The following is a 23,004-nucleotide window of genomic DNA, read 5'->3' on the forward strand; positions in this document are numbered from 1 at the left end:
AAGGAACACGAAGGCTAACGGCTGGTTGGTTGGTTCTGGCCCAGAAAAGGCGCGGCGTTTGGCCCTTGGCGGGTCCCGGCGATAAGCCAGGCGGAAGTGGGAAGGGAAAGCATGTCATAAATCCCTCCTCCGCGGATTTCTCCACATCACCGATCTGCTACGAATCCGCCTAACTTGGAGAAGAAGCACTCAGTCGCGCAATGGGCATGTTAGCCTCATGAAGGTCGGTTTTCATCCCAATGGCGGACAATCAGCCCTCTCCCGATTACTCCCGCCCTCAGTTTCCTGCTCATAATGAGCCGCGGGTGTGGGTTATCACGGCCGGGGATTCCCCCATCGGCATCTCTGTGACGCGCCAGATTTTAATGCATGGCGACTATGCCCTGGTTGGACTGGCGCATTCGAACCTGGATCGCGATGAATGTCGTCGCGATATGTTCGATGCTTTTCTCGCAGAAATTGAAAGCAATGAGGGATGGGGGAAGCGATTCAAGGCACTGCCTCTAGACATAAGGTGTGATTGGATCTTGAACCCTCTCGACCATATGACATAGGCTTATAATTATCTTACAGAATGGTTGGCGAGTGCCAGGCCATAGTGGCGCAAGCAGTCGCTTCCTTTGGCAGAGTAGACGTTCTTCTATGCTGTACCAGCCAAGGTTAGCCTTCAACGGCCTCGAAACCCACATCTTGCACATCGCTAAATGGCATCGTAGCCCTCATCGGAACAGTGGAAGAGCTCTCAGCCTCACAGCAGACACTAAATCTCGTCCGAGACCAGTTTGAGAGCAACTACTTTGGTCCACTAAATATCATCAAAGCAGCGCTGCCGCACATGCGAAGGCAAAAAGCAGGGCACATCACGATCCTCTCCGGCATCAGTAAGCGCAACTCCTACCTCCCACATACATCGCACATGATCTAACCAAAAGAACAGCCGCTCACATTGGTACACCCGGACTGGGAATGTACTGCGCAGCCGGATGGGCACTCGAAGGCTTCTGCGACGTAAGCCTCACCACATGCAATCCTCCATTCCAACCTTATCGCTAACCAATCCATCCACCAGAGTCTCGCATACGAGATCGCCCCATTCAACATAAAACTCACCATATTCCAATGCAGCATCGAGATCGGCATTCTCACAAACCTAGTAACCAGCGTTCCACCCATAGGACCCGTATACTCATCCGCAGCTAACCACGCACCACTATTCCGCGGGATTATGAACCGACTCGTCTCACGTCTATCAAGCAACACGCAATCATCCGCAAAGTCATCTAATGGGTCGAACCAAGGGAACTCTATTGAAGACGGTCCATTCTCGGCCTCGGAGGTCATATCCACGTATCCCCCGCTCAGTTCGGCGCATATGGAGGTGTTGGTGAGTGAAACTGTCTATGCTATCACAGCTATCGCCGGCCACGAGAATCCCCCGTCACGGCATATTGTGGGACAGGAGGGTGTGGCGAGTGTAAAGGAGAAACTTAAGACGGTTAGTGAAGAGCTGGAGGATTTTATCCAGGCGAGCTTTGCTGTGGATTATGCTGCTGATGAGGCTGGTCGGTCGTCTAAGGACGAAGGTATGATTATGGGTATGGGTGCTGGTCATGAGGGGTTCTAATGGTAACGCATGATATCTACACTTCTTGGTGTGTTTTGGATAATTGATAGGTAATATTATGAATGAGGAGTCCGCTCGTGTCTATGGTAGAGGTATCATGAGGAACCTGTACTAATTTTGTTGGCGACACCGCCATGATCTGAAGGAATATCCAAACCGGGAGAAAGTAAAGCATGTTAGTATGTTGGGCGCGTACATAGAAAGGACCAGCCATTCTATTTACTTCCCAGCACGTTGGAACCAAGCTTGTCTCACCTCCCATAAACTACCCATATCCTGATTATTCCGATACGCACGGAACTCTTTCCAAGCATTCCCATTAGGAATGTCCGTAATACGACCGTCGACTTCTATAATCCTCGAGGCAAGTGAGGTAAGCCCTTGAATATTCTCAATCAAAATCTCGTCCATATTGCTGTCGGGAGTGTTCGCAGGAGGTGTCTTCTCCGTCTCTTCTGTCGAGTCCTGAGGGGCTTCGGGCACTGATACGGACGGCTCGTCTAATGCTTCGCCCGTGCTGTCCAGCTTCTCACTCGTTGCGGTGGAGATTTCTGCAACCTCTGCGGACGAAACGGCCTCTGCCGTTGTTGAAGGGCTGGCGGTTTCTGCTGCCGCTTCGATCGGATTTTCAGGCACCTCGCTAGATGATGCCGCTTGGTCATCGGCTTCTGGGGGCTGCGAACGCTGTCGTTTGCAGTCACCGTTCTCATCTTCACATTTGCGCTTCTTAGGGGAGACAGGATCTGTCGTTTCGCTAGTGTTTAGTTGGACGTTGGAGTCGGTTTCGACAGCATCACTATCTTGCTGCCGGTCACCGGCTTCCACATCGGCTTTTGTGCCATCCATATGGCTTTGGTTTTGCTTGCTCGGGCTCGAGACAACTGGAAGAAATACACGCTGCCCAGGAGGAATGACGAAGCTCAACCGCGCACCCTTAATGCCCACAATCTAGCGAGTTGTTAGCAAGTCTGACAGATTTGAATCAAGGAAGCGTTAAAGTCCCCACATACCCTAGCTTCCTTCTCTATCAGAACTCTGTCGGCACCTTTGGAAAAGCATCGCGAGTACTTCCAGACATCGCCCTCGCGAACAACGTTATGGTCAATCAGCGTCTTCAATTTCACCTGAGAGCTTTGTCCTGCCAATAGTGTCTTATCCATCTTCTGTTTCTGTCCCCAGAACTCTTCGAACTCTTCCTCCTTAAACCTGTCAAACGCGCCCGCGGCCCTCTCCTCCATAGCCAGTTCCGCCTGGCGCAACCATTCCGGATCATGAAATCCATTCTGGAGCTCCACTTGAAATTGCCGAATACCTTCGCGCCAGTTATTCGAGTAGCGTAAGAATTCCTGCGGAGGAGGGGGTATCTTCACATCGGCATCATCATCCGTTGGCGGGTTAGGGTCCGGATGTACACTATCCGGGAGAAGTTTTATGATCTCTTGCTTTTCGCTCTCTTCGAGACAATCCCAAGCTTTGGGGTTGGCAAGTAGGCCCTGTTCATTGTTGGTGATTAGCATGCCATTCCCGACATTGCGCCAGCACTATCGATAGTGCCATATCTAGCGATTCCAACATACCACTAAATCCGCATCAACCAACGGTGACTTCGTACTTGTCATCACCTTCTCCTCCTCCCATGGATCCTTCGCGGCTCTTCTAGGATTCCGCTTCGGTTTAGCATTGGTAGTGGTAGTAGATGGTGGCATCGCGGAGCTTGATTCGCCGGCATTACTCTGTTCAGCCGCATTCACAGAGCGAGAGGAACGGCCTCTGAAACATTCTTAAGATCAGCACTCTTCACTAGATCAGTGACGCCTTCCTCCGCAGTCGTCCTATGCGTCTGGTTCCAGACACAAGAGGGAAAGAAGAGAACGCAAGCATTAGTTGGTTTATTCGTACCTTGTTGTTGGCTGCTGCTTCGCTGCTGAACTGCCGCAGTCGACCGCCTTGCGAGGGCGGGCCATTGTTCCGCGGGCCTGGATTGGAGATCTGGACAATACCCCGAAGTCACCAACTTACCACTGCGTCAACAGAGGAGTGCTTAATTCGGCGATAAGACGGTAAATAAGAATCGCCACGATGGTTAGGTCAACACAGATTGCCAGAATTGATGGTAAGATGCTGTCCGGTGCTTGTTCAGGGGGAGGAAGAGTGAGGGGGTGAGCCAAGTGTGCCGTTTGCTGATGTTACGAGACAGGCTTGATGCTGGCGGCATCGGTGGATGATGAGCAGGTTAGTTTGGTTCAAGGCGCATTCACTGCACCATTGTTGCTTGATAGCTGACAATAAGGAATCTTGGTGTTCTTCTCTAGGCCGAAGTGGAGCTCTCTGAAATCAAGTCTCAGGCTAAGATGATCTTTCGCCGATTGAACCGCATTTCGGCGCCGCAAGCCAGTATTGAATCCGGTCAATTTAATCTACAGTATGTTTTTGGTGTTTGAATCTTGTACGACGCAAAAGTTCTCAGTGCAAGTTGGCTGACCACCGGAGTTAGCTATCTTATCAAGGATGATATCTGCTTCCTTTGCATATGCGATCACTCCTATCCGCGCAAGCTTGCGTTCACCTATCTGGCCGATCTCGCGACCGAGTTCACTACCACATATTCCCCGACACAATATCAATCCCCGACTCTGCGCCCATACGCCTTTGTGGAATTCGACACCTTCATTCAGCGCACCAAGAAGCTCTACCAGGATAGTCGCGCGTCGCAAAATCTCGACCGTCTGAACGATGAGCTCCGGGACGTGACAAAGGTGATGACCAAGAACATCGAGGACCTTCTATACAGAGGCGATAGCTTGGAGAGAATGGGTGAATTGTCGGGCCGTCTACGAGAAGACAGCAAGAAGTACAGAAAGGCCGCGGTACGGATCAACTGGGAGTTGTTGGTCAAGCAGGTAGGTTCTAAGTGTTGAGGCAACGGCAGACTTGTCGCTAACTTGTCGCAGTATGGTCCTGTCGCGGGTGTTGGGTTTATCTTTCTTTTCTTCATTTGGTGGCGCTTCTTTTAATTGCGGGCAAAACGGCTCCGAACTCGATACCCGCTAATATGATTGTATGCATAGATAATGTCTCTGGTGGTTGCAGGACACCATCCCCCTAAGCCCAGGACTTGAATCAGCTCGAACATATATCTGGCAGAGCTGTTGGACTGTATATCTTTAAGTCATCGCATAGTTGTAAGAGCTTGAACAGCGAATCCGTATCCTTTTATCGCACATGGCCCGTGTTGCAAATGACGTTTTCATAAGGAGAATCCGCAGACGGTCAAATGGTGCATGGTGGCGTATATGAGGGGCCTGGGTGATGAATAACTCGAGGCAAGTAAACCTAGATTTCATCTTCCTCTTCGTCAAAGTCGTCCTCTTCACCCATGTCGTATAAGATGCGTCCTCCTTCACCAGGACCGTCGCCCTGCTGGGCATCGAAATACGGCAGCACTACACCCTCTCGATCCCGTCTCTGTCTCTCGGTAAGGCGCAGTTCGAATGTTGATTCGGGTTCTTCTTCGCCTGCACCAGTGTCCGGTTCCTGTGGCGGGCGGTACAAGGGATGGTCGTCCAGCAACGTCACGATCTCCTTCAGGTATTGGGGAGGGTAACGAGAAGCGGGAGGAAGGAAGTACCATTCCAGAACACCACGACCACTCTTTCTGCGGTGCTCCAGCTCAAGTACGATCCCCTCTGAAGAGTCGTGGCCACTCGGTTTGTCTAGTCGGCCAAGGAGCACTCCATCTTGCTCTTCTTCAAGACCAAAAACAGGCGCGGCCAAACTCCGATCGCGAGCCGCTTTCTGCGCGAGAATATGCGAGAATGAATGGAGTGTGATGATTGTAGTTGCAAGGTACGTCAGCATCGAGAGGGGCGAAGGTGCGTAAGGCGAGAGAGCAGGTGGGCTGGGAACATCCTGATGGAAGTTTACCACGAGCGACACGTCCACCTTGGGAGCCGTGGGATTCGACGGGATCAGGAACGAGCTGAGGAACTGTGATATATGGAACTGAGGGTCATTCTTTTTCGAGTGTAGAAGCGGGTTAATGGCGTCGATGAGGATGAGTCTCCCTTTGATATGTTAGCTGCTTCACGATACAAGCTCAATGGAAGAAGCTCGGAATAGGCATACTTCGAGAAGGGCTGTTCGACGAGACGTTTTGGTAAGCAGCGCCAACGGCTCTCAGAATTTCCAAAGGACTCTTCCGGCGAGCGGGGATGAATGCATCGACACCGTCTGGGGCTTTCAACGTTTCAAAGGCAAGGAGGGTTACATGGGTCCTGGAAAGCTGTTGCGACAGTTAGCCACATCGGCAAGGATGACGAAACAGGCAATTGTTCAATAGCATGGAAGCCATTTTTAGAAGCCTCTGTAGTCGACTATCCACTGTACAAACAACTCCACAATGCTTAGAGCAAATAGATTGCCTACCTTTGCACGTCGGATGTATTCTTTGATCAGTGGGGTCGCGGGCTGCTCTAGTGAGTCCAAGACCAAAGTAAGCGGCGATGCGGTGTCCCTCAAGCTAAGGAGCTTTGAGATCAAAAGCAAATTATGAGTCTGTCGGTGAGAAGTGCTTGCGGGCGCCATAGTTGGAAGTTAGGTAAGGGCGACATGCAGCGGAAGATCGGGAATGGGAAATTTGAAGAAAATCGGAATCGGTTCGGCACAAAAGATTGCGGGGTCCATGAATCAATCGAGCTATGGAGGGGCGCCCAAGATTTCCAATGAGCGATCTCGCTGGCGTTTAAGCTCAGGGCTGTCGGCCCACCCGCATGATGTACGTACTAGATAGAGCAGATAATAATATTCGGAGAATTTAGAGAGTTTGATGGTCAAGAGCTTTTACATGGCGGAACGATTTCTACTTTAATAGAAAATAGTATGTTTCTACCAGTAATCCAACTTTGATTTTCTCTATGCTTAAGAGAATTGTGACCTGCTATTGAGATTAGGTAAACACATGCCATTATACCGCAGATATTGCATACTCATCACAGGTGATAAAATGTACGAATAGATATTCTCTTCACCATAACCATATGGTCATTATAGACACTATTACTGGCTCATTTAATAGTATGATAACTCTTTGGTAATCATTGATTTCATGGGGCTATATCCAGAACTAGGGCTACAGTGATGTAGTATAACTATGGATACTAGCTGAGATTGAAGCCCAACACTCAGTATCACTGGACACTAATACGGTAGATATGTTAGTGCCGAGCACTGGGATATTCCAGCACCAACGCTGGCAAGTAAATAAGTAACTATGCAGATACTAGTGGTACTGCCGTCAGAATAAAGCTCTACGAGGCTCCTCCCACTGTCTCAAATTATAAGATATACTTCGCTGGACCACCGAGTTGGCCAGAGCAGCCACATGCTGACAATTAACATCTGTCTCGGCTATCAAAAATACTTTAAGTGAGAAATTACCCCCGCAAGAAATAAAATGGTATAAAGGCAGTTTAGGCTCCTACGCGATGCTGCAAAAGTGAGAGTGAACCAACGGGCCACTGGACCTATGGGAAATTGGTTATCGCATATCTCCGGCAACGATAAGCTGGCCGCATCAGTTCCCGGAACACTTGGTTGTGTGTCTCAATCTCGCGCTTACTCCCCTCTTGTGTATGAAAACTCGCCAATCTATAGAATATTATAGCAACATAATACTGCAGACAATGTATCCATTTCCTTATTTATCTAGTGAATGGCCTGGGTCGCAGATCGGCGGTAGTTCAAGGCCATCTGACTAGCCGCGCAGTAGGTCGAAACCGGCTACCGTAATAATCTTCACGCCTTCAATCTCGGGACCTGACTTACGGAGCACTTTTTCTCATACTCAGTCAAGACTACAACCACTGCGTGGCGCGCTTATCTCTATCAATTGACATTGAAAATTAGGGAAGAAAGGGTAATGGACTGATTACTTTGGATATCTCTTTACCTGCCGCCACATCCCCTATCCCCCCTTCCCTTTGAACCGCTCCTGCGGAACCACACGTGCACGAAGAAAACAACACTCCATCAGCACAAAAACTCTCACAGATACCGACCTCAAGATGACGGAACCACCAGCGAAACGTGCTCGCCGAGTCGATAGCTCAGCTATGTGGGACCAAGATGACCGGAGGACACGTTCACCCGAAGTAGAACCAGATTATACCAGAAGCCCTCGCCGGGAGCATATTGCGAAAGATGATGGACGACGCGATGGGCCTCGCGATGACCGGAGATATCGTTCTCGTTCCAGAGATAGGAGGGACAGGAGGCGAGATAGAAGCCGGTCCAGGGATCGCCGTGACCGCGACCGCAGAGACAGAGACAGAGATGGACGGGGGATGAGGGACAGAGAAAGAAGTGTCAGTCGGGATAGGCACTATGATAGACGCGGTATGCCAAAATCAAAATCAAATCCCTCTGAACTACTGATGCTAACAACACATGAAGGCTACCCTTCGAAAGGAGACAGGTTCAGGTCGCGATCACCTATTTCGAACGGCAACAGGGACCGGTCGCGGACGCCGCCACCTCGCGGACCCCGGAATGATCGCAGGCACGATCGCAGAGATCATAGAGGGCAGACAAACGGTGCTACGGACGCGAAGTCGGGTGTGAACCGGCACAAAGATGAGATGGAAGTGGACAGTGACGGTGCTGTGGGAGAAGACGATGTCGAGGCAATGATGCGCCGCAGCATGGGATTCACGAAATTCAGGAGCACGAAGAACACCAAGGTTCCCGGGAACGACATCTATGGCGTCCGCAAGGAGAAGAAGACGGAGTACAGACAGTACATGAATCGTGTCGGAGGATTCAACAGACCTCTCAGTCCCTCGAGGTGACCAAAAGCTTCTGTCTCCCGGCTACCCTCACGATATCATCGGTCGTCGCTTGCTCATATTCTTAACTTTGCACTTTCGATTTATTCCACATCTCTAAATGTTTTTTTGTTGGGGCGATATCAATTTTCATGCATGGCTGGAGTCAAGATCTATGGAGGGCTTTTTCTTTTGTTGTCGCTCGACTTTTTTTTCAAAGCAAATAAGATACCTTTCAAAGCCTGTCTATATCCTTGCATTGGTTCTTAGTAGGTCGAATCGAGGCAGATGTAATATAATCAAGACTTATCAGGATCCTCGGCACATGACCTCTGTGACGTATAGGCCCCTCTTTAAAAGACTTGCTTCCGACACCAAATCGATTCCCCGTCATTACTCTTACTTTCTCGTCATCTCTCCATCGTGGCTTCTCTGAGGGCTTTAGCATCAAGGATTGCGCCATACCACAAGATGTCAGCCTCTGGCGAACGTCGTGAAATTGTGATCGTTGGTACGTGTGCGCCGCATGCGCATCAATCTACTTATCTCTGTCTACCCCGCACAGCCCGGAATATGCACGCTAATGGCTCTTTTTTTAAGGTGGTGGTATCATCGGATGTTGCTCAGCTTATTATTTGACCAGACATCCTTCTTTTGACCCTTCACGGCATTCGGTGACTCTCATTGAAGCATCCGACATCGCAGGAGGAGCGTCGGGCAAAGCAGGAGGTCTTCTGGCATTGTGGGCTTACCCGAGCAACATCGTCCCACTGAGCTACAAGTTGCATGCGGACTTGGCTAAAGAGCATAATGGCAAGGATCGATGGGGTTATCGAGAAGTCAATTGCGGACAGCTCATGGCGAAGGGCCGTCCTCTCAGCGAAAAGAAAGACGCCAGCGCAGGAGCAAGTGGGAGCTCGGTGTCACTACAGAAGCGGAGCGCCGATGCCATGGGAAAATTAAAAGCTGCAAAGTTTCCCAAGGATCTAGACTGGTTTGAGCCTGAGGCTGTGAGAAGCTACACAAGCATGAGTGATCCCGGAGAGACTGCCCAGGTTCATCCGTATCTCTTCACGACTTCTATCGCTAAGCTTGCCGAAGAGAAGGGTGCAAAGATAATACTGGGCTCCGTTACCGGCATCGACTATTCCGGAGATGCTGTCCAGTCAGTATCGTATACTGACAAGAAGACGGGTGAATCGCACAGTATCTCAGCAACAGACGTCGTTGTTGCTGCCGGTCCCTGGACGAGGTCGGTCTTGCCGGAAGCCCCTATCACGGCGACTCGCGCACACAGTGTTGTTATCCGGCCAGTTGAACCAGTCAGCGCATATACTCTATTCACCAGCATTGACCTCCCGGCCAATTTCAATCCGACGAAGCCTTCTCGACCTGATGAGGCCTCGCCAGAGATTTATGCTCGCCCAGACAATACAGTTTATGCATGTGGTGAAGGCGATCACGTCGTTCCGCTTCCGAAAACCAGCGCAGACGTGGAGGTAGATCAAGTGCGGTGCCAGGATATCATCAACCAGGTCGGCAGCATCTCTGATCGACTCCGTGATGGCGAAGTCTTAGCCCGGCAGGCTTGTTACTTGCCCAATGTGGCTGCTGCACGCGGCGGTCCATTGATTGGTCATACTGGCACCAAGGGGCTATACCTTGCTGCTGGCCATACTTGCTGGGGCATACAAAACGCCCCGGGTACTGGCAAGCTGATCAGCGAATTCGTCTTCGATGGTGCAGCTAAAAGTGCGAAGATCGGTTCACTGGATCCAAGGAATTTCCTGTAGAATAGAAGCCTGTAGATAGTATTCTGCACGTCAAATGCATAAATTGCAGGTAGATTTATAGTTCTCTCTAGCAGGAGCTTATTGCAGGCTGCAGGACCCATTGTCGGGGGGTGGAGCTTGGGCCACGTAATTTGCGGAGCGGAGGCCGGCCGCTCCAGCAGATGCCAGATAGTAACAACGAACGCGCATTTCCCATGAACTGAACCGCAACGGTGTCAATTTGCCCCCTCCATGATTATCCTCAGTCTCTGAGGTTTGAATTTAGCTCTGGATGCTTTCGATATAGAAAATGCATCTTTCTAAGTTATCCGCATTCTTAACGCCGGTACTCAATGCCGCTGCGGTGCTTTCTAGTCAAGCTCCGGCCGATGATCTCTCCGTTCTAAGCAGCGAGGTAGCGAGAGCCAACAACCAGTCTTTACTATGGGGCCCGTATAAACCGAACCTCTACTTTGGGGTTCGTCCTCGCATCCCGAACAGTCTGTTTGCAGGATTGATGTGGGCGAAGGTGGACAATTATGCCACGGCGCAACAGAGTATGTGTCCGGAACAAGCAAACCGGTCTCTTCCTTCTAACAATTGCATCCGCCCGACGGTGAACTGACCTATTTCAAAAGACTTTAGACATACCTGCGAGCAGAATGAAGGCATGGCTGGCTATGGCTGGGATGAATACGATATTCGGAAGGGTGGCCGCCAGACTATCCATGATGCCGGAAACTCCATTGATCTGACGATCGATTTCGTGAAGGTCCCCGGTGGACAACATGGAGGCAGCTGGGCTGCTCGTGTGAAGGGTGTTCCGCGCGAAGATGCTGATCCCGATCAGCCCACAACCGTTCTATTCTATGCAGGCTTGGAGGGACTTGGCAACCTGGGCGTTGAGGGCCAACCTGAGGATCCTTACGGCTTTGCAGGTGATGTTAAGTTGGGTGGCTTTACAACGGATCTCGGCGATTTCTCAATCGATGTTACTTCTGGCCCTGAGAGCAACGAGTACCCGGAGCACGGTCACCCAACATATGACGAGAAGCCCTTGGACCGAACCTTGGTGTCGAGTTTGACCATGCACCCGGAGCAGCTCTGGCAGACTAAAGGTTCGGCTCCCATTGCTGGATATTGCATTACATGCATTCTGGGTAATGACTGCTAACTCTATGCGCAGTTATTATGTTCACGCAGATGAAGAAAGAGGTCGACGAAATGGTCGAGAAGTATGGATCGGAGAACCCTCCTCCTCCCTACCAGCTCTTCACCATCAAGAATGAGCCCGGGGATGGTAATATGCATCTTGTGCAGAAGGTCTTCAAGGGCTCTTTCGAGGTATTTCGTGCAGGATCGCCCCGCTTATAGATTGTTACTCACTGTTGCCAGTTCGACATCCTCTTCTCTTCTGCATCTTCCCCGCAGCCTATGACTTGTGAGACATTTTGCCCTCGACTTGGATGTCTTTCCTGTACTAATGAGTCTGTTCAACAGCCGAGCTTCTTACTGAGCAGATCTCAAGCGCCTCTCTTGAGTTCTCTGAACGGTTTGAGAGCATCCACCCCCCGCAAGCGCCGTTCGACACTGCGGAATACACCGAATTCTCCAAGTCCATGCTCTCGAACCTTGTCGGTGGCATTGGATTCTTCCACGGAACGGATATCGTAGATCGTTCCGCTGCACCGGAGTATGACGAGGAGAATGAGGGCTTCTGGGAAGAAACTGCAGAGGCTAGGGGTCGGGCACAGCCTATTCTTGAAGGCCCGAAGGATCTCTTCACTTGTGTTCCCTCCCGCCCATTCTTCCCTAGAGGCTTCCTCTGGGATGAAGGTTTCCACCTGATTCCAGTTATCGACTGGGATACAGACCTTGCGTAAGTTTCCGAAATCCAGGTCTCGCACAGCATTTCTCGCAAATCCACTAACTCCAACAAGGCTTGAGATCGTCAAGAGCTGGCTTAACCTGATGGATGAGGATGGTTGGATTGCCAGAGAGCAGATTCTCGGGTCCGAGGCTCGCAGCAAGGTTCCTCCTGAGTTCACGATCCAATACCCTCATTATGCCAACCCCCCGACACTTTTCATCATTCTGGAGGCTTTCATCGATAAGCTGGATGCGAAGAAGAACGCTTCGATGCAGACATACGCTAATTCCGGAGCCTCTGACAACCTCCGCTCTATCTTTGTCGACCAACCCGAGTTAGGTGAAGCCTTTATCCGCTCAATCTACCCGTTGCTCAAGAAGCACTACTACTGGTACAGAAGCACCCAGAAGGGTGATATCAAGTCCTACGACCGTGAGGCATACTCTACTAGGGAAGCCTACCGCTGGCGAGGACGCTCCATCCAGCATATTCTGACGTCTGGGTTGGACGATTACCCTCGGCCTCAACCTCCCCACCCCGGTGAGCTCCACGTCGACCTTATGAGCTGGATGGGCATGATGACTCGTGCTCTTCGTCGTATTGCGGTGACCATTGGGGAGACAGAGGACGCTGAGGTGTTCAAGACCTACGAAACCGCCATCGAGAGAAACATCGATGATCTTCACTGGGATGATGACGCTCGTACTTACTGCGATGCGACTATCGATGAATATGAGGAGCACGTCCACGTTTGCCACAAGGGTTATATCTCTATCTTCCCCTTCCTCACTGGCATGCTGGGCCCGGATAGCCCCCGCTTGAAGGCCATTTTGGATCTGATTGGTGACCCAGAGGAGCTCTGGAGCGACTATGGTATTCGCAGCTTGAGCAAGAAGGACCAGTTCTACGGCACTGCCGAGAACTACTGGAGAAGCCCCATCTGGGTTAACATTAACTACTTGGTGCTTAAGAACCTCTACGTAAGTATTTATCTACTCCAGACAAGACCCTCGCAATAACGCTAACCTTTAATTCTAGGATATTGCCATCGTTTCCGGCCCTCACAAAGAACAGGCTCGTGAGCTGTATTCCAACCTGCGCAAGAACCTAGTTGAGAATGTCTTCCAGGAGTGGAAGAAGACCGGATTTGCCTGGGAGCAATACAACCCCGAGACCGGAAACGGACAGCGGACCCAGCACTTCACCGGCTGGACCAGTATGGTGGTGAAGATGATGTCCATGCCCGATCTGCCCGCCAGCGCGCAGAAGGGCCATGATGAGCTGTAAGTCCATATAAGCGAAGTATGTATGGTATAGTTTAGATATCCTGGAGTATCATCAAAGTCTGTACAATGTTAAATCCCAAACGCCGAGACTATCATGCAAATCGAGGAATGGCGACCCTAATTTCAGCGTCGTCGATGGTGGTCGGGAGAATCCCTTTCTCTCGGGTGAGCACGATGACGATCCTCTCGCGGTCTCCTATGGTCGTCACGTCTCCGGTCTCTACTCCTCGACCGTGATCGCGAGCGTCTTCTTCTGTGCTCGCGATCGCGATCGCGCGACCTACTTCTAGATCTGTGGCGATGACTGCGATGACGTCGCTCACGCTCCTCACCGTGCCTGCGATGTCTGCGTTCTCGTTCCCTGTCCCTGTCTCTATCCCTATCTCTGTCGCCTGCGCGGTCTCGCTTTCTATCCCTCCCCGGGCTTCGACTACGGCCGCTGCGTCGGGACGAACCATACCCAAGGCCCTTTCCTTCTTCCTCATCGCGATCTTCTGTAGCCTCCTCCTTTATTGTCCTTTGTCCATCTTTGTCCCCAAGAGGCACCAAGTTGGCATTGTCTGACGCCTTCGGCGGTATCGGGAGACCTAGCGCACGCGCCATCGCTTCTTCTTCAGCTTCTTTGACGCGCTGTTTCTCTTCACGTTCCTTTCTGGCCTGGTCTTCGTCATCACCGTCTCCCTTTGCGTACCACATTAGATCCTTTCCCTGCTGCCAACGTCCGACAGGAGCCATGACTGAGTGGCCGAGATAGTTCTCGCGGTGCGCGGAATCTTTGACATCGGACCATTTGAAATCGCCGCGGCCGCCGCTGGGGGTGACAGTTAGTTTAGGATATTATCCCATAATGAGGGTGGGCATAATTGGGGTGACTAACCGGCTGCCCTCTTTCCGAACACCTGCGACGAGATCCATTTTGAGGGTTAGCCCAATAGAAAATAGTGGTTTGATTAAACACGTTGGAAAGAATCGCAGGATGAATCGGGGAAGTGAAGCTGAAGCTACCGGAGAACCACCGATGGCACGTGCGCAGTCTGCTGCCTAAGGCAGCCAGGCCGGGGCTGAAGGTGACTTCATATCAGCCGGACTGTTTTGAGGTAGTCCGATTTGTGATGGCCATCTACCCGGAGGTGAGATTCCTGAGCAGGAACTTCTAGACCGCTCTACTTTTGTGGTATGTGTCTTGGCCAGACTCGCCAGGCCCGCCGCAGCTTCGGACAGCAAACCCGGCCATCGTTCGACTCCATGTGATGTCACCGAGCTTGTTCTTCACTCCAGAACTGCCCCTCGACGCCTGCGTATGTCGGTCATCTTGCCGCCTTCACTTCCCCCGATCCGTACGCCTCAAACGTGAGTGGTCGATCGTCGGAACTATACTTCGGCACAATTTGTCCTTGTATCCAGCCCATATCCTCCCGTTAGCGACTGCGGGCTGCCGACATGGCGTTCGGTAGCGATGCTGGTAAGCTGCCAAAAGCGCGGCCTCGAGAAGGTCTACAGCTTCGGCCTTTGAATGTCGAGAAAGGGTCCAAAAGAGTATGTTGCTACCCCTCTTCCACCGTCGTGAAAAAGCTACTCCCAGTGCGCAACTCGACTTACAAACATGCTGACCTCCCACCAAGTACTCTTCGTATGTTTTCTGCTGCCATGATCCGAAACGCTGTCTGTTAGCGATGCTGAACGAGACTGCAGCGCAGATGATACCTTCCCTCCTCAGACCGCCACTTGGAGGAACAACTTGGTATATTGGCTGCCTTCCTTATTCTGCGTGAGTTCCATGTGCTAATCCTACTGAAGATGGCGCTTTCCCAACGCCGAAACTTGTTGTTCGTCGCCTGTAGTCATCAAATCTATGTCTGGGAGCCATCAGGGTCGTTTCAGACGCTGGGAAACAAACCCGAAATGATAATAACACCAGTAATGAAAGTACCCCATGCTAGTGGCTATATTGCACCAGCTTCGCCTCATGCGATCAACAACCTCCTTGTGGATGATTTAGGTCGAGACGAGGTCCTATTACTTGTCACTGATTCTGGCAACGTGTGCGGTTACCGGGTCGAGGCCATCTTCTCTGCCTTGAAGCGAGCGGCAGAAAATAAGGAAGAGCGTCCCCTCGATGGATCCCAGGTGGATCCGTTCTTTGTGGAATTTGTTCAAGCTAGTGCCTGGGGCCTGGCTATTCATAAATTCGCCCGCCTCATTGCAGTGAGCGCGAACACGGGTCTCATAACCGTTTTTGCCTTTGCACTCGTGAATCCCACTTCGGAAAGCAGTAGCTCGAGCTATCACCCAGACGAAGATGATGATATGATCGATTACGGTCAGACCTGGCTGGAGGTCAGGACTAAGGACCAGTTCAATCAGCTGCGGCATCTGATGCCAGCCAGACACCGCACACGAAATGTCAAGCTGACTTATACCGGCCATTATGCTAATATCCCTTGTGTTGATTTCTTGAATTGTGATCTCGACCCTAACGGCAATTGGATGGTCAGCACAGATATCGACAATAGGCTGCTTGTATGGCGGGTATGGGATAGTCTTGGCCCATTCAACGTTAATCACTTCAATGATGTCTCTTTCAAGTTCTTCCCAGAGACCCTACGTTCTGAGTACAGCTCCATCCCCAGCTTGAGCACTAGGACTCAGACCACTGACAAGATAATAGTGAGCGTGGCTGGTCTGTAATTGCCCTCGACCCGCGGACCTTCCATCGTGTTAAGTCTACTGAAGAAGCTTGCGGTGGCCCACCCATTCGCCGGGCAAAGAACGGCCGGACCGTTTATGACCTGACGAGAGCGAACAGTCGGATACCGAACGCTTCGCAGATATACAACTTCTTCCCACCCGCAGTGAAGATCGAGTCAGAGGAACCTATTTTGCCCGACATATTTGGAGCCGACTGTTGCATCAGCAGACGAAACGGCGCCTCCCAGGCTGCTCTTGCTGACGGCACTCCAGCGGCACTTCATCGGTATCCAAGCGATGGCGCGTCTGCAGAATTCCTCGATACAAACGGGTCGTCGACGGCCATGGGAAATATTCGTCCTTTTGATTTTGCCGACACGTTCAGTCACCGAGCCGTCAACGGGTCTGTATATGGCGACAACTTAAGCCGCGACGGCTCTGATGTGGATGTGGGGGCGCATAATGCAGCAGGTAATGGGCATTTTCAGTCACTAAACTGCACAGTTCAGAGAGTTGACGCTCTTCATGTAGGCCCAGGCCCCTTGACCACACCGGAATTCCTTCAATTCGCACTTCTCGAGGCTCTCGGCGGCGAAGCTCCCGGTACAGAATTCTATGAGGACGAAATAGACTATTACCTGGCTGGAGGCACTCACAGTTCCGATCATGAGTTGGACAATGCCGACAGTAGTTCCTCCTACAATAGCGATACGTCAGCAGCGGGACCTGTCCCATACCCACTACTTGACGGTGAGTTGGTATACTCTCAGCTCTGCCCCCGTAGACATTGTCATGTTGATAGCATGTTTGATACGAATTCAACAGGCTTCCGATTTCCCATCCTACACTTCTCACAAACAGACATTCGTTTGATACCCCATCCATTCGCAAACTACGCCACAGCCGTCTGCGGCGACCCTCTACGACAACCCTTCACCCACCCCGTCGTCTCCATCCGAGCCTGCGATCGCTTCAACATGGTCAAGTATGTCCCAGAACATGGCATCGTGATCGCCGCATCCCAAAAAGGCCGTGCAGCCGTCATAGCCCTCACGGAATCCGAAACCACCGGCCTATCATTCCGAGTTGACTGGATCGTACCACTTGAGAGCCAAGAAAAATACGGCGACCGTCCTCTCATCCCCATTTTAGGAATGAGCGTCAGTCCCATCCAAGGTTTCGAAATTCCACCAGACGTGCCCTACATCCCCCGCGACGTCAAGCCCGACGACCTCGCCTTCCAGTTCAAGTACCTAAGTCACGACGAACCCAACTCCTCTCTATCAAGCAGCGTCATGCTACAACAGAATTCCTTCAGCGAAGAAATCAACGACTCCGAAGTCGATCCCGGTGAAACCGCCACTGCCGATGACGACAGCCCCCAACCACCTCCGCTCAGCTTACCTGAATGCCACGCCCGTGCAAGCAGTGCCTACCAACCCGAAGAAAGTTGGCGCGGCTGGAACCCATCGCGCCATTACCGGCTCATGCTTATGTACGCAGACCACACCATCATGAGCTACGAGTTCTGGTATAAGTGGAACACTACGGATGTTGGTCCAAATGGGCAGGATCTCGACGAGGAAGATGACATCCTCCTTGTGTAAGGCTCGGTTCTGGCCCTTTTGTGCAACAATTTTTATATCTAAAACCAAAATGGTATGATGAAAGGTATTAAGGCGTGAGCGTGAGTGTGTGTAAATCATCAATCGTTTCACTTCTCACATTGCATCCATGAAAAAAAGGGCGTTATTGGAGCGCGTTGATGTCGTTGTTGTTGTTCATGTCACTGGAACTGTTTAGCACAGCGCTGTGTGTGGATCAAGGATCTTCTTCGAACTAAAAAGGTCTCAGGGGGTGCTGGGGTCCTCTTTCTAAGACTGGGTTACGTTACTGGATGGTAGCTTTTTCTTCTCTCTGTTATTTAGTTTCTTATATTTCGGGATCTGAGGCCCCTCACCTTTTCTTATTCTTTTCTATTTCCGTGGTCTCAATGGACATATCTTTTGACTCCGATGTGTGTGTGTGTGTGTGTGTGTTGTTTGTACGGATGTATGGCTTACGTTACCCTGTGTTGTAATCGGAATGTAAGGTTTTTGATGGGGAAGAAGATAATGAAGTAGAGTATTTGAATGGACGTTGCTTTCTTTTTTTAAAACAGTGAAACATATCGTGATATACATGCCAACGAAGATCAACACGGCTTGAATTGAACTTTGGATGTTGAAATGCAATTTGATGCAAAACAGAAAAAGGATGTCCAATACCAATGAACATTTTCGCTAATGCAGGATGCATGCATAGTCATAGTCGTCAAGGTCATAGTTAGATAAATGGCAGCTTCGCAAAACGTACATAAGTCGTGATACGGTATATCCATGAAAAGAAAAAAAGATGTATAGATACCAGAAAGGGGTTAGGCGTGGTAGGAGGATCCGATATATTAGAATCCATGGAAGTGATGGGGGCGTTGCTAGAAATCATCATCTAGCTCATCACTGTCCCATTCGTCTTCCCGGTCATTCAAGACCAGGTCCAGAAACCTCTGGAGTCCCGGGCGTCTGACCTGGGGGGGCTCGCCATCTGGACCACGGCGAACCTCGGCCATTGCTCGTGCTTGAGCTTGTCTTTCGGCGGCTGCTGCTCGGCCGGCGGCGTCGAGATCGTTGGCGTTGTTTCCACGATGGCGATTGCCCCCGGCTGCGCCGTTGTTGACTCTTGGAGGGACCGGAGCAGGGGGTGGAGGTCGTCTGCCAAGCTCCCAAGCTACGAGGTCTTCGTCGTCGCTGCCATCGTCGAAATCGAGCAGTTCGTCGGGTACACGATGCAAGGCTGCGGCTCCATCGGGGTTGATGCCGTCGCCACCTTCCAGATCCCACAGCCGATTGAAGCATCCACTGTTGATGTCGTTGAAATGGCGGTAGGGGTTGTCTTCGCAGAGCCAGCTAGAGCAGAGATAGCAGAAGTGGGTGTCACATTTGAAGCATTTCATATGGTTGCAACCCATTTGCTTCTGGCATGGAGCATCGCATGTCGGACATGCCGAGGTGTACATACGCAGATACTCCTCCGTTGCTTTCTCCTCGGCGGAGAGCTCTGCCTCGCGGCGAGGAAAGCACCGTACGAGTTCACCGTGCCAGCCCTTCTTGCAAACACAGCAGAAGGCATAGTTGCAATCTTCGCAGATGGCCACACGCTCGGACATTGGTGGCAGCTGAGCTTCCTCCCCTAGGGGGTCGAACACGGGTCCCTCTTCATCTTCATCATCGGAGGCGTCGAGGTCGTCTGTCATTGGATCCACGGGCTTAGGGTGCCTCTTGGATCGCGCCGCTCCTTGACACCACTGCCGTGGGCAATACACAGTCGACTTGTCGGCCTCGAGCTTCTTCTTCCGTTTCAAGAAAACATAGCGCTGCACTGTCTCTTGTTCTAACGGGATCTGAAGGAGCTCGCTGGGGCTCAGGGTTCGATCTTGCTTTTTGCGTTTCTTCGGGCGGGCATCGGTGGAAGAGGCACTATTTGGTTCTTTACCACAGCCAGGAGCCAAGCACTTGACACCTTCGACATCGCCTTCCGTTATACAAGTGTTGTAAAAGTCTTGGAGACATGGCACGCAGAAGACATGCCCACAAAGCACGAGTCGGTGGCAGATCGTGCCCTTCTTGGGTTCGAGACAGACTCCACATTCAAAGGTCTCCTCTTCAAACCTTTCCCGTTCGGCTTTATTGTTGAAGTCCAGTAATGCGATCTTTAACTCACGGGGAAGTTGAACTTCGCCACCGGATATGTCACCAACCCCAAAAGCCGACTCTCCCAATTGCTGGAGATGGTCGATATATGTATATACCACGAGGTCCTTGCCACATTCCTCCCAAAGACGTTTTCCGTCATCCAACAGACCCAATAATACGGATGGTGGCAACCACGGAGGACTTGTTTCGAGCCTGAAGATGGGCGCTTCTTCGGTAGGGTAACCTTGGGGGAGCTCAATTTCGAGACAGAGGGGTGGAAGATGTGAGAGTGTATGAATATCGCGGTTGAGGCTAGCGGAGTTATGGTCACCCGTCTTGAAAGAGAAGCCGGGATCGTTGGCATCAACCGACGTCGGGGGAGTTAGGACGGCGGGGAACTCTGTCTCGGACTGTTGCTGGAAGCAGACACGCAGGGGAGCAGACGGCTTAACCGGTATAGTGAGGGATGCTTTGAATGGAGAGGACGGATCTATCTTGATCTCTGGGTAGATGGCGGCAATGGATGATAACTCCACCGAGCGCTCATCTTCTGGAAACGAGTCCAGCTCTGTCATGGTGAAACAGTCCGCCGCAGTGTAAGGAATGAGTCAATAGCCTCGAAATCTCCCAGCTGATCGATGCAAATTGTCGGATGTGTTGGGTGGCAAGGAAGGCCTGACGGCGAAGCGAGGCCGAAACGGTATGGCCGCAGTATACCCCGGGTAGTGTCACTGTTCCGATCTTTCTAATAATGTTCATTCCCCTGGGAGGCAATCGAAGTGAAAAGAAGGTTAAGGGCGGTGAGAGAGAAAGTGGTTAAAGGGCAAAGAATTAAGAATAACTAGTCCATGGATCAGCACCTAGCCAAAGGGGATAGTTTTATCAATCAGGAAGTCCGGTGGCGGAAATCCGGAGGGAGGTGCACCTTTCAGGTACGGCCGATGGTTGCGGACCAGGCAATAGTCATGGAGGCAGTGGAGCCGATAGACGAACACAGGAGAAGGAAAGGGTCGGGCGAGACTGAAGAAGACAAGAAGCAGCAGTGTCTATTCTAGTAGTGGTTTGTAGTACAGATATACAGGAGGTGAGGCAATCAGAACGAGGCTTTGGGGGGAAGTGCGTCATGATTTGATGACCCGAGATAGAGATAAGAGAGGATTAACAGCAGCAGCAGTTAGTAGTTAAACAGGAGGGAAGAAGGTAGTTGCAAGAACTAAAGAGCTGGCTGGGACCGAACAGGAGAAGAAGGAAAGGACATGGTTGTGTGTGTGTGGGAAAAAAGGATGGGATGGGCATCAGGCACGGGATTTGCTGCCCAGTTTGGTCATCATTTTCAAAAACTGAATGATGGAAATTCTTGAAAATGGAATGAAAGGAAATGAAATGTTCTCGATTGTTCGTTATTTTTTTGGGTGACTCGACAGCCTTGCCAGCCTGAGGCCAACCCCCGATCTTCCCCTCCCCCTCATTCCTCTCGCCGCTTTTAGTTCGGCCCTTTTTCCAAGGCGGTATTAGGATTGCGACTCAAAAGCGGCGCTGCCACCATCCGCAGGACGCGTGACCTTTCTCTCCTGGGAAAGACGATGATATCGCCTAGACTGGTCATAATCAGACATCCGCCATCCTGATTTAGAAAACTATCGGCCCGATCAACAGGCAGGGTCATTTTAGATCTCAGCATCCATCTACCCCGGATAATTCTCTCAACCCGTTATGTCTGTGTATCAGTCTTGATCGGGTTTCTGATTCGGTTTAGCTCGTTCTGCCAGTCGGTATTGTAATTCTGGGTAGCTTCTTGTTCTTGTCTACCCGCCGTCTGCAAGCTACCAACAAGGCTTATATAGAGAGATACATCACTCAATCATTATCTCGGTCTGACTTCCGAGTCACACAAAATGGCTGATATACCATTGGCGTCCTTGTCTTTGACTCATGTCCACTACGTAAGTTCTCCTTTGTTAATGCTCCTTAATAGCCAGAGTAGCCCAAATTTCACCGCCAGACCATCGCTAACCAAACCCACCAAATGGCAATAGGACCCCAGTGATCCAATTTCCTTTCTTTCTGCTTGGCTTGCCTTAGTGCCACAAGCGCTATGCGTGAGCTATGCTACCCTGATCGTTGCTTCAAGGGAAGCCGAGGTAGTCTTGATGTTTGCGGGTCAGATGGGTTGCGAGGCACTGAACTTCGTGCTCAAGCGGATTGTCAAAGAGGAAAGGCCAAAACGTAGGTAGTCCTGTGCAGAGATCTTTGCATTCTGATACTGAACAGAGGAAACTAACGATGTTCTAAAGAAATGTTGGGTAAAGGCTATGGCATGCCATCTTCTCATGCCCAGTTTATGGCCTATCTCGCCATCTACGCATCACTCTTCCTCATTTACCGGCACAGTCCGAGCTTATCGCAGTCAGGAGCGGCCCTTCACTTCTGGATGCGAGTGTTGATCTCCTTGGTATTGTGTCTCGGTGCTGGTGCAGTAGCCGTTAGCCGCATTTACCTGAACTACCACACCCCCAGGCAGGTCCTGGCTGGATGTGGCGCAGGTGTGATATGTGCATTCGCTTGGTTCTTTGTCACCGGGCTTCTTCGATCGCAAGGATGGATTGATTGGGCCTTGAATCTCGAGATTTTCCGATTCTTCCGTGTGAGAGATTTGGTGGTGAACGAAGATCTCGCCGAGGCCGGTTGGCAACGCTGGGAGGCTAAGCAGAAGTTGAAGCGGAAAGGGCCCCGTGGTCAGACATCATCAAAAACCGAATAGTGCGATTCGAAGATGTCAATGTGGCAAATTTGAAGAGCAATTCCATATACGTGCCATCTTCAGCGATACCCATAGATCTCACTGCCCTTGATACATAAATGCATACTACAAGGCATGCAAAGTGAAAGTCTCTCGGTTTGGTTCGATCCTAACGGGGGTTACAGATAATACAATTACAAGTTTGTGTACTATTATAGGCCTCATCTATATACAAGATACTAGGCTGCTTACATTAAAGTTGAAGCATTAGTATTAGCAATAGTAACTCTTGGATGGCATGATGATACCAGTCCGAACATGATGCAGATCCACAGGATATATATTACCGGAAGACGGGGACTGCTAGTACTACACAGTAATTAGTACTAGTGCTCGGGAATGAATGTGGCTCTGAAGATGAACTTCTACGATTAAAAAGAGTGCAGGAACACTAGAATAGTAGCGACTGGAT

The 23,004-nt window shown here is 50.9% G+C and overlaps 11 protein-coding genes across 11 annotated transcripts; 7 read left to right on the top strand and 4 right to left on the bottom strand.

Annotated features, from left to right (window-relative positions):
* Positions 1-132: 132 nt before the first annotated feature.
* On the top strand, positions 133-1,811 carry BO88DRAFT_371017 (short chain dehydrogenase/reductase family protein). The gene is made up of 5 exons (XM_025704191.1): positions 133-514; positions 574-659; positions 717-881; positions 938-1,008; positions 1,070-1,811. The coding sequence occupies exons 1-5, from the start codon at positions 240-242 to the stop codon at positions 1,622-1,624; spliced, it is 1,152 nt and encodes a 383-aa protein (XP_025559967.1). The 5' UTR covers positions 133-239; the 3' UTR covers positions 1,625-1,811.
* Positions 1,673-3,497, bottom strand: BO88DRAFT_393917 (uncharacterized protein). Its single transcript, XM_025705123.1, has 3 exons — positions 3,202-3,497; positions 2,635-3,117; positions 1,673-2,572 (listed from the first exon to the last, which is right to left on the bottom strand). Exons 1-3 carry the CDS (start codon positions 3,328-3,330, stop codon positions 1,844-1,846), a joined length of 1,341 nt encoding a protein of 446 aa, XP_025559968.1. The 5' UTR covers positions 3,331-3,497; the 3' UTR covers positions 1,673-1,843.
* Positions 3,498-3,629: 132 nt separating this feature from the next.
* Positions 3,630-4,708, top strand: BO88DRAFT_407110 (SNAP receptor SEC22). The gene is made up of 5 exons (XM_025707337.1): positions 3,630-3,737; positions 3,822-3,856; positions 3,937-4,046; positions 4,119-4,524; positions 4,576-4,708. Exons 1-5 carry the CDS (start codon positions 3,704-3,706, stop codon positions 4,636-4,638), a joined length of 648 nt encoding a protein of 215 aa, XP_025559969.1. The 5' UTR covers positions 3,630-3,703; the 3' UTR covers positions 4,639-4,708.
* A 249-nt stretch (positions 4,709-4,957) lies between these two features.
* On the bottom strand, positions 4,958-6,208 carry BO88DRAFT_347089 (Elongator subunit IKI1; the record flags this gene model as incomplete). The annotated part of the gene is made up of 3 exons (XM_025703363.1): positions 4,958-5,688; positions 5,750-5,906; positions 6,050-6,208. 3 exons carry the CDS (start codon positions 6,206-6,208, stop codon positions 4,958-4,960), a joined length of 1,047 nt encoding a protein of 348 aa, XP_025559970.1.
* Positions 6,209-7,465: 1,257 nt separating this feature from the next.
* Positions 7,466-8,787, top strand: BO88DRAFT_407113 (SNUT3/LISCH7 family protein). Its single transcript, XM_025707338.1, has 2 exons — positions 7,466-8,017; positions 8,075-8,787. The coding sequence occupies exons 1-2, from the start codon at positions 7,687-7,689 to the stop codon at positions 8,467-8,469; spliced, it is 726 nt and encodes a 241-aa protein (XP_025559971.1). The 5' UTR covers positions 7,466-7,686; the 3' UTR covers positions 8,470-8,787.
* Positions 8,788-8,834: 47 nt separating this feature from the next.
* On the top strand, positions 8,835-10,238 carry BO88DRAFT_490151 (FAD-dependent oxidoreductase; the record flags this gene model as incomplete). Its single annotated transcript, XM_025712750.1, has 2 exons — positions 8,835-8,956; positions 9,046-10,238. The coding sequence occupies exons 1-2, from the start codon at positions 8,917-8,919 to the stop codon at positions 10,236-10,238; spliced, it is 1,233 nt and encodes a 410-aa protein (XP_025559972.1). The 5' UTR covers positions 8,835-8,916.
* A 213-nt stretch (positions 10,239-10,451) lies between these two features.
* On the top strand, positions 10,452-13,409 carry cwh41 (mannosyl-oligosaccharide glucosidase). Its single transcript, XM_025712751.1, has 7 exons — positions 10,452-10,774; positions 10,856-11,335; positions 11,404-11,561; positions 11,613-11,658; positions 11,718-12,096; positions 12,158-13,067; positions 13,126-13,409. The coding sequence occupies exons 1-7, from the start codon at positions 10,528-10,530 to the stop codon at positions 13,372-13,374; spliced, it is 2,469 nt and encodes an 822-aa protein (XP_025559973.1). The 5' UTR covers positions 10,452-10,527; the 3' UTR covers positions 13,375-13,409.
* A 56-nt stretch (positions 13,410-13,465) lies between these two features.
* On the bottom strand, positions 13,466-14,492 carry BO88DRAFT_490153 (MMtag domain-containing protein; the record flags this gene model as incomplete). Its single annotated transcript, XM_025712752.1, has 3 exons — positions 14,251-14,492; positions 13,829-14,184; positions 13,466-13,752 (listed from the first exon to the last, which is right to left on the bottom strand). The coding sequence occupies exons 1-3, from the start codon at positions 14,286-14,288 to the stop codon at positions 13,466-13,468; spliced, it is 681 nt and encodes a 226-aa protein (XP_025559974.1). The 5' UTR covers positions 14,289-14,492.
* A 321-nt stretch (positions 14,493-14,813) lies between these two features.
* Positions 14,814-17,668, top strand: BO88DRAFT_456483 (uncharacterized protein; the record flags this gene model as incomplete). The annotated part of the gene is made up of 7 exons (XM_025710926.1): positions 14,814-14,909; positions 14,996-15,003; positions 15,066-15,114; positions 15,171-15,985; positions 16,042-16,532; positions 16,593-16,811; positions 16,887-17,668. The coding sequence occupies 7 exons, from the start codon at positions 14,814-14,816 to the stop codon at positions 17,666-17,668; spliced, it is 2,460 nt and encodes an 819-aa protein (XP_025559975.1).
* An 866-nt stretch (positions 17,669-18,534) lies between these two features.
* Positions 18,535-20,367, bottom strand: BO88DRAFT_393940 (RBR-type E3 ubiquitin transferase; the record flags this gene model as incomplete). Its single annotated transcript, XM_025705124.1, has 1 exon — positions 18,535-20,367. The coding sequence occupies one exon, from the start codon at positions 20,365-20,367 to the stop codon at positions 18,535-18,537; it is 1,833 nt and encodes a 610-aa protein (XP_025559976.1).
* A 942-nt stretch (positions 20,368-21,309) lies between these two features.
* On the top strand, positions 21,310-22,768 carry BO88DRAFT_407119 (phosphatase PAP2 family protein). The gene is made up of 3 exons (XM_025707339.1): positions 21,310-21,735; positions 21,829-22,018; positions 22,087-22,768. The coding sequence occupies exons 1-3, from the start codon at positions 21,688-21,690 to the stop codon at positions 22,551-22,553; spliced, it is 705 nt and encodes a 234-aa protein (XP_025559977.1). The 5' UTR covers positions 21,310-21,687; the 3' UTR covers positions 22,554-22,768.
* The last annotated feature ends 236 nt before the right edge of the window (positions 22,769-23,004 follow it).

The sequence above is a fragment of the Aspergillus vadensis genome (genome assembly GCF_003184925.1).
Source record: "Aspergillus vadensis CBS 113365 unplaced genomic scaffold BO88scaffold_22, whole genome shotgun sequence".
NCBI classification, from domain to species: domain Eukaryota; kingdom Fungi; phylum Ascomycota; class Eurotiomycetes; order Eurotiales; family Aspergillaceae; genus Aspergillus; species Aspergillus vadensis.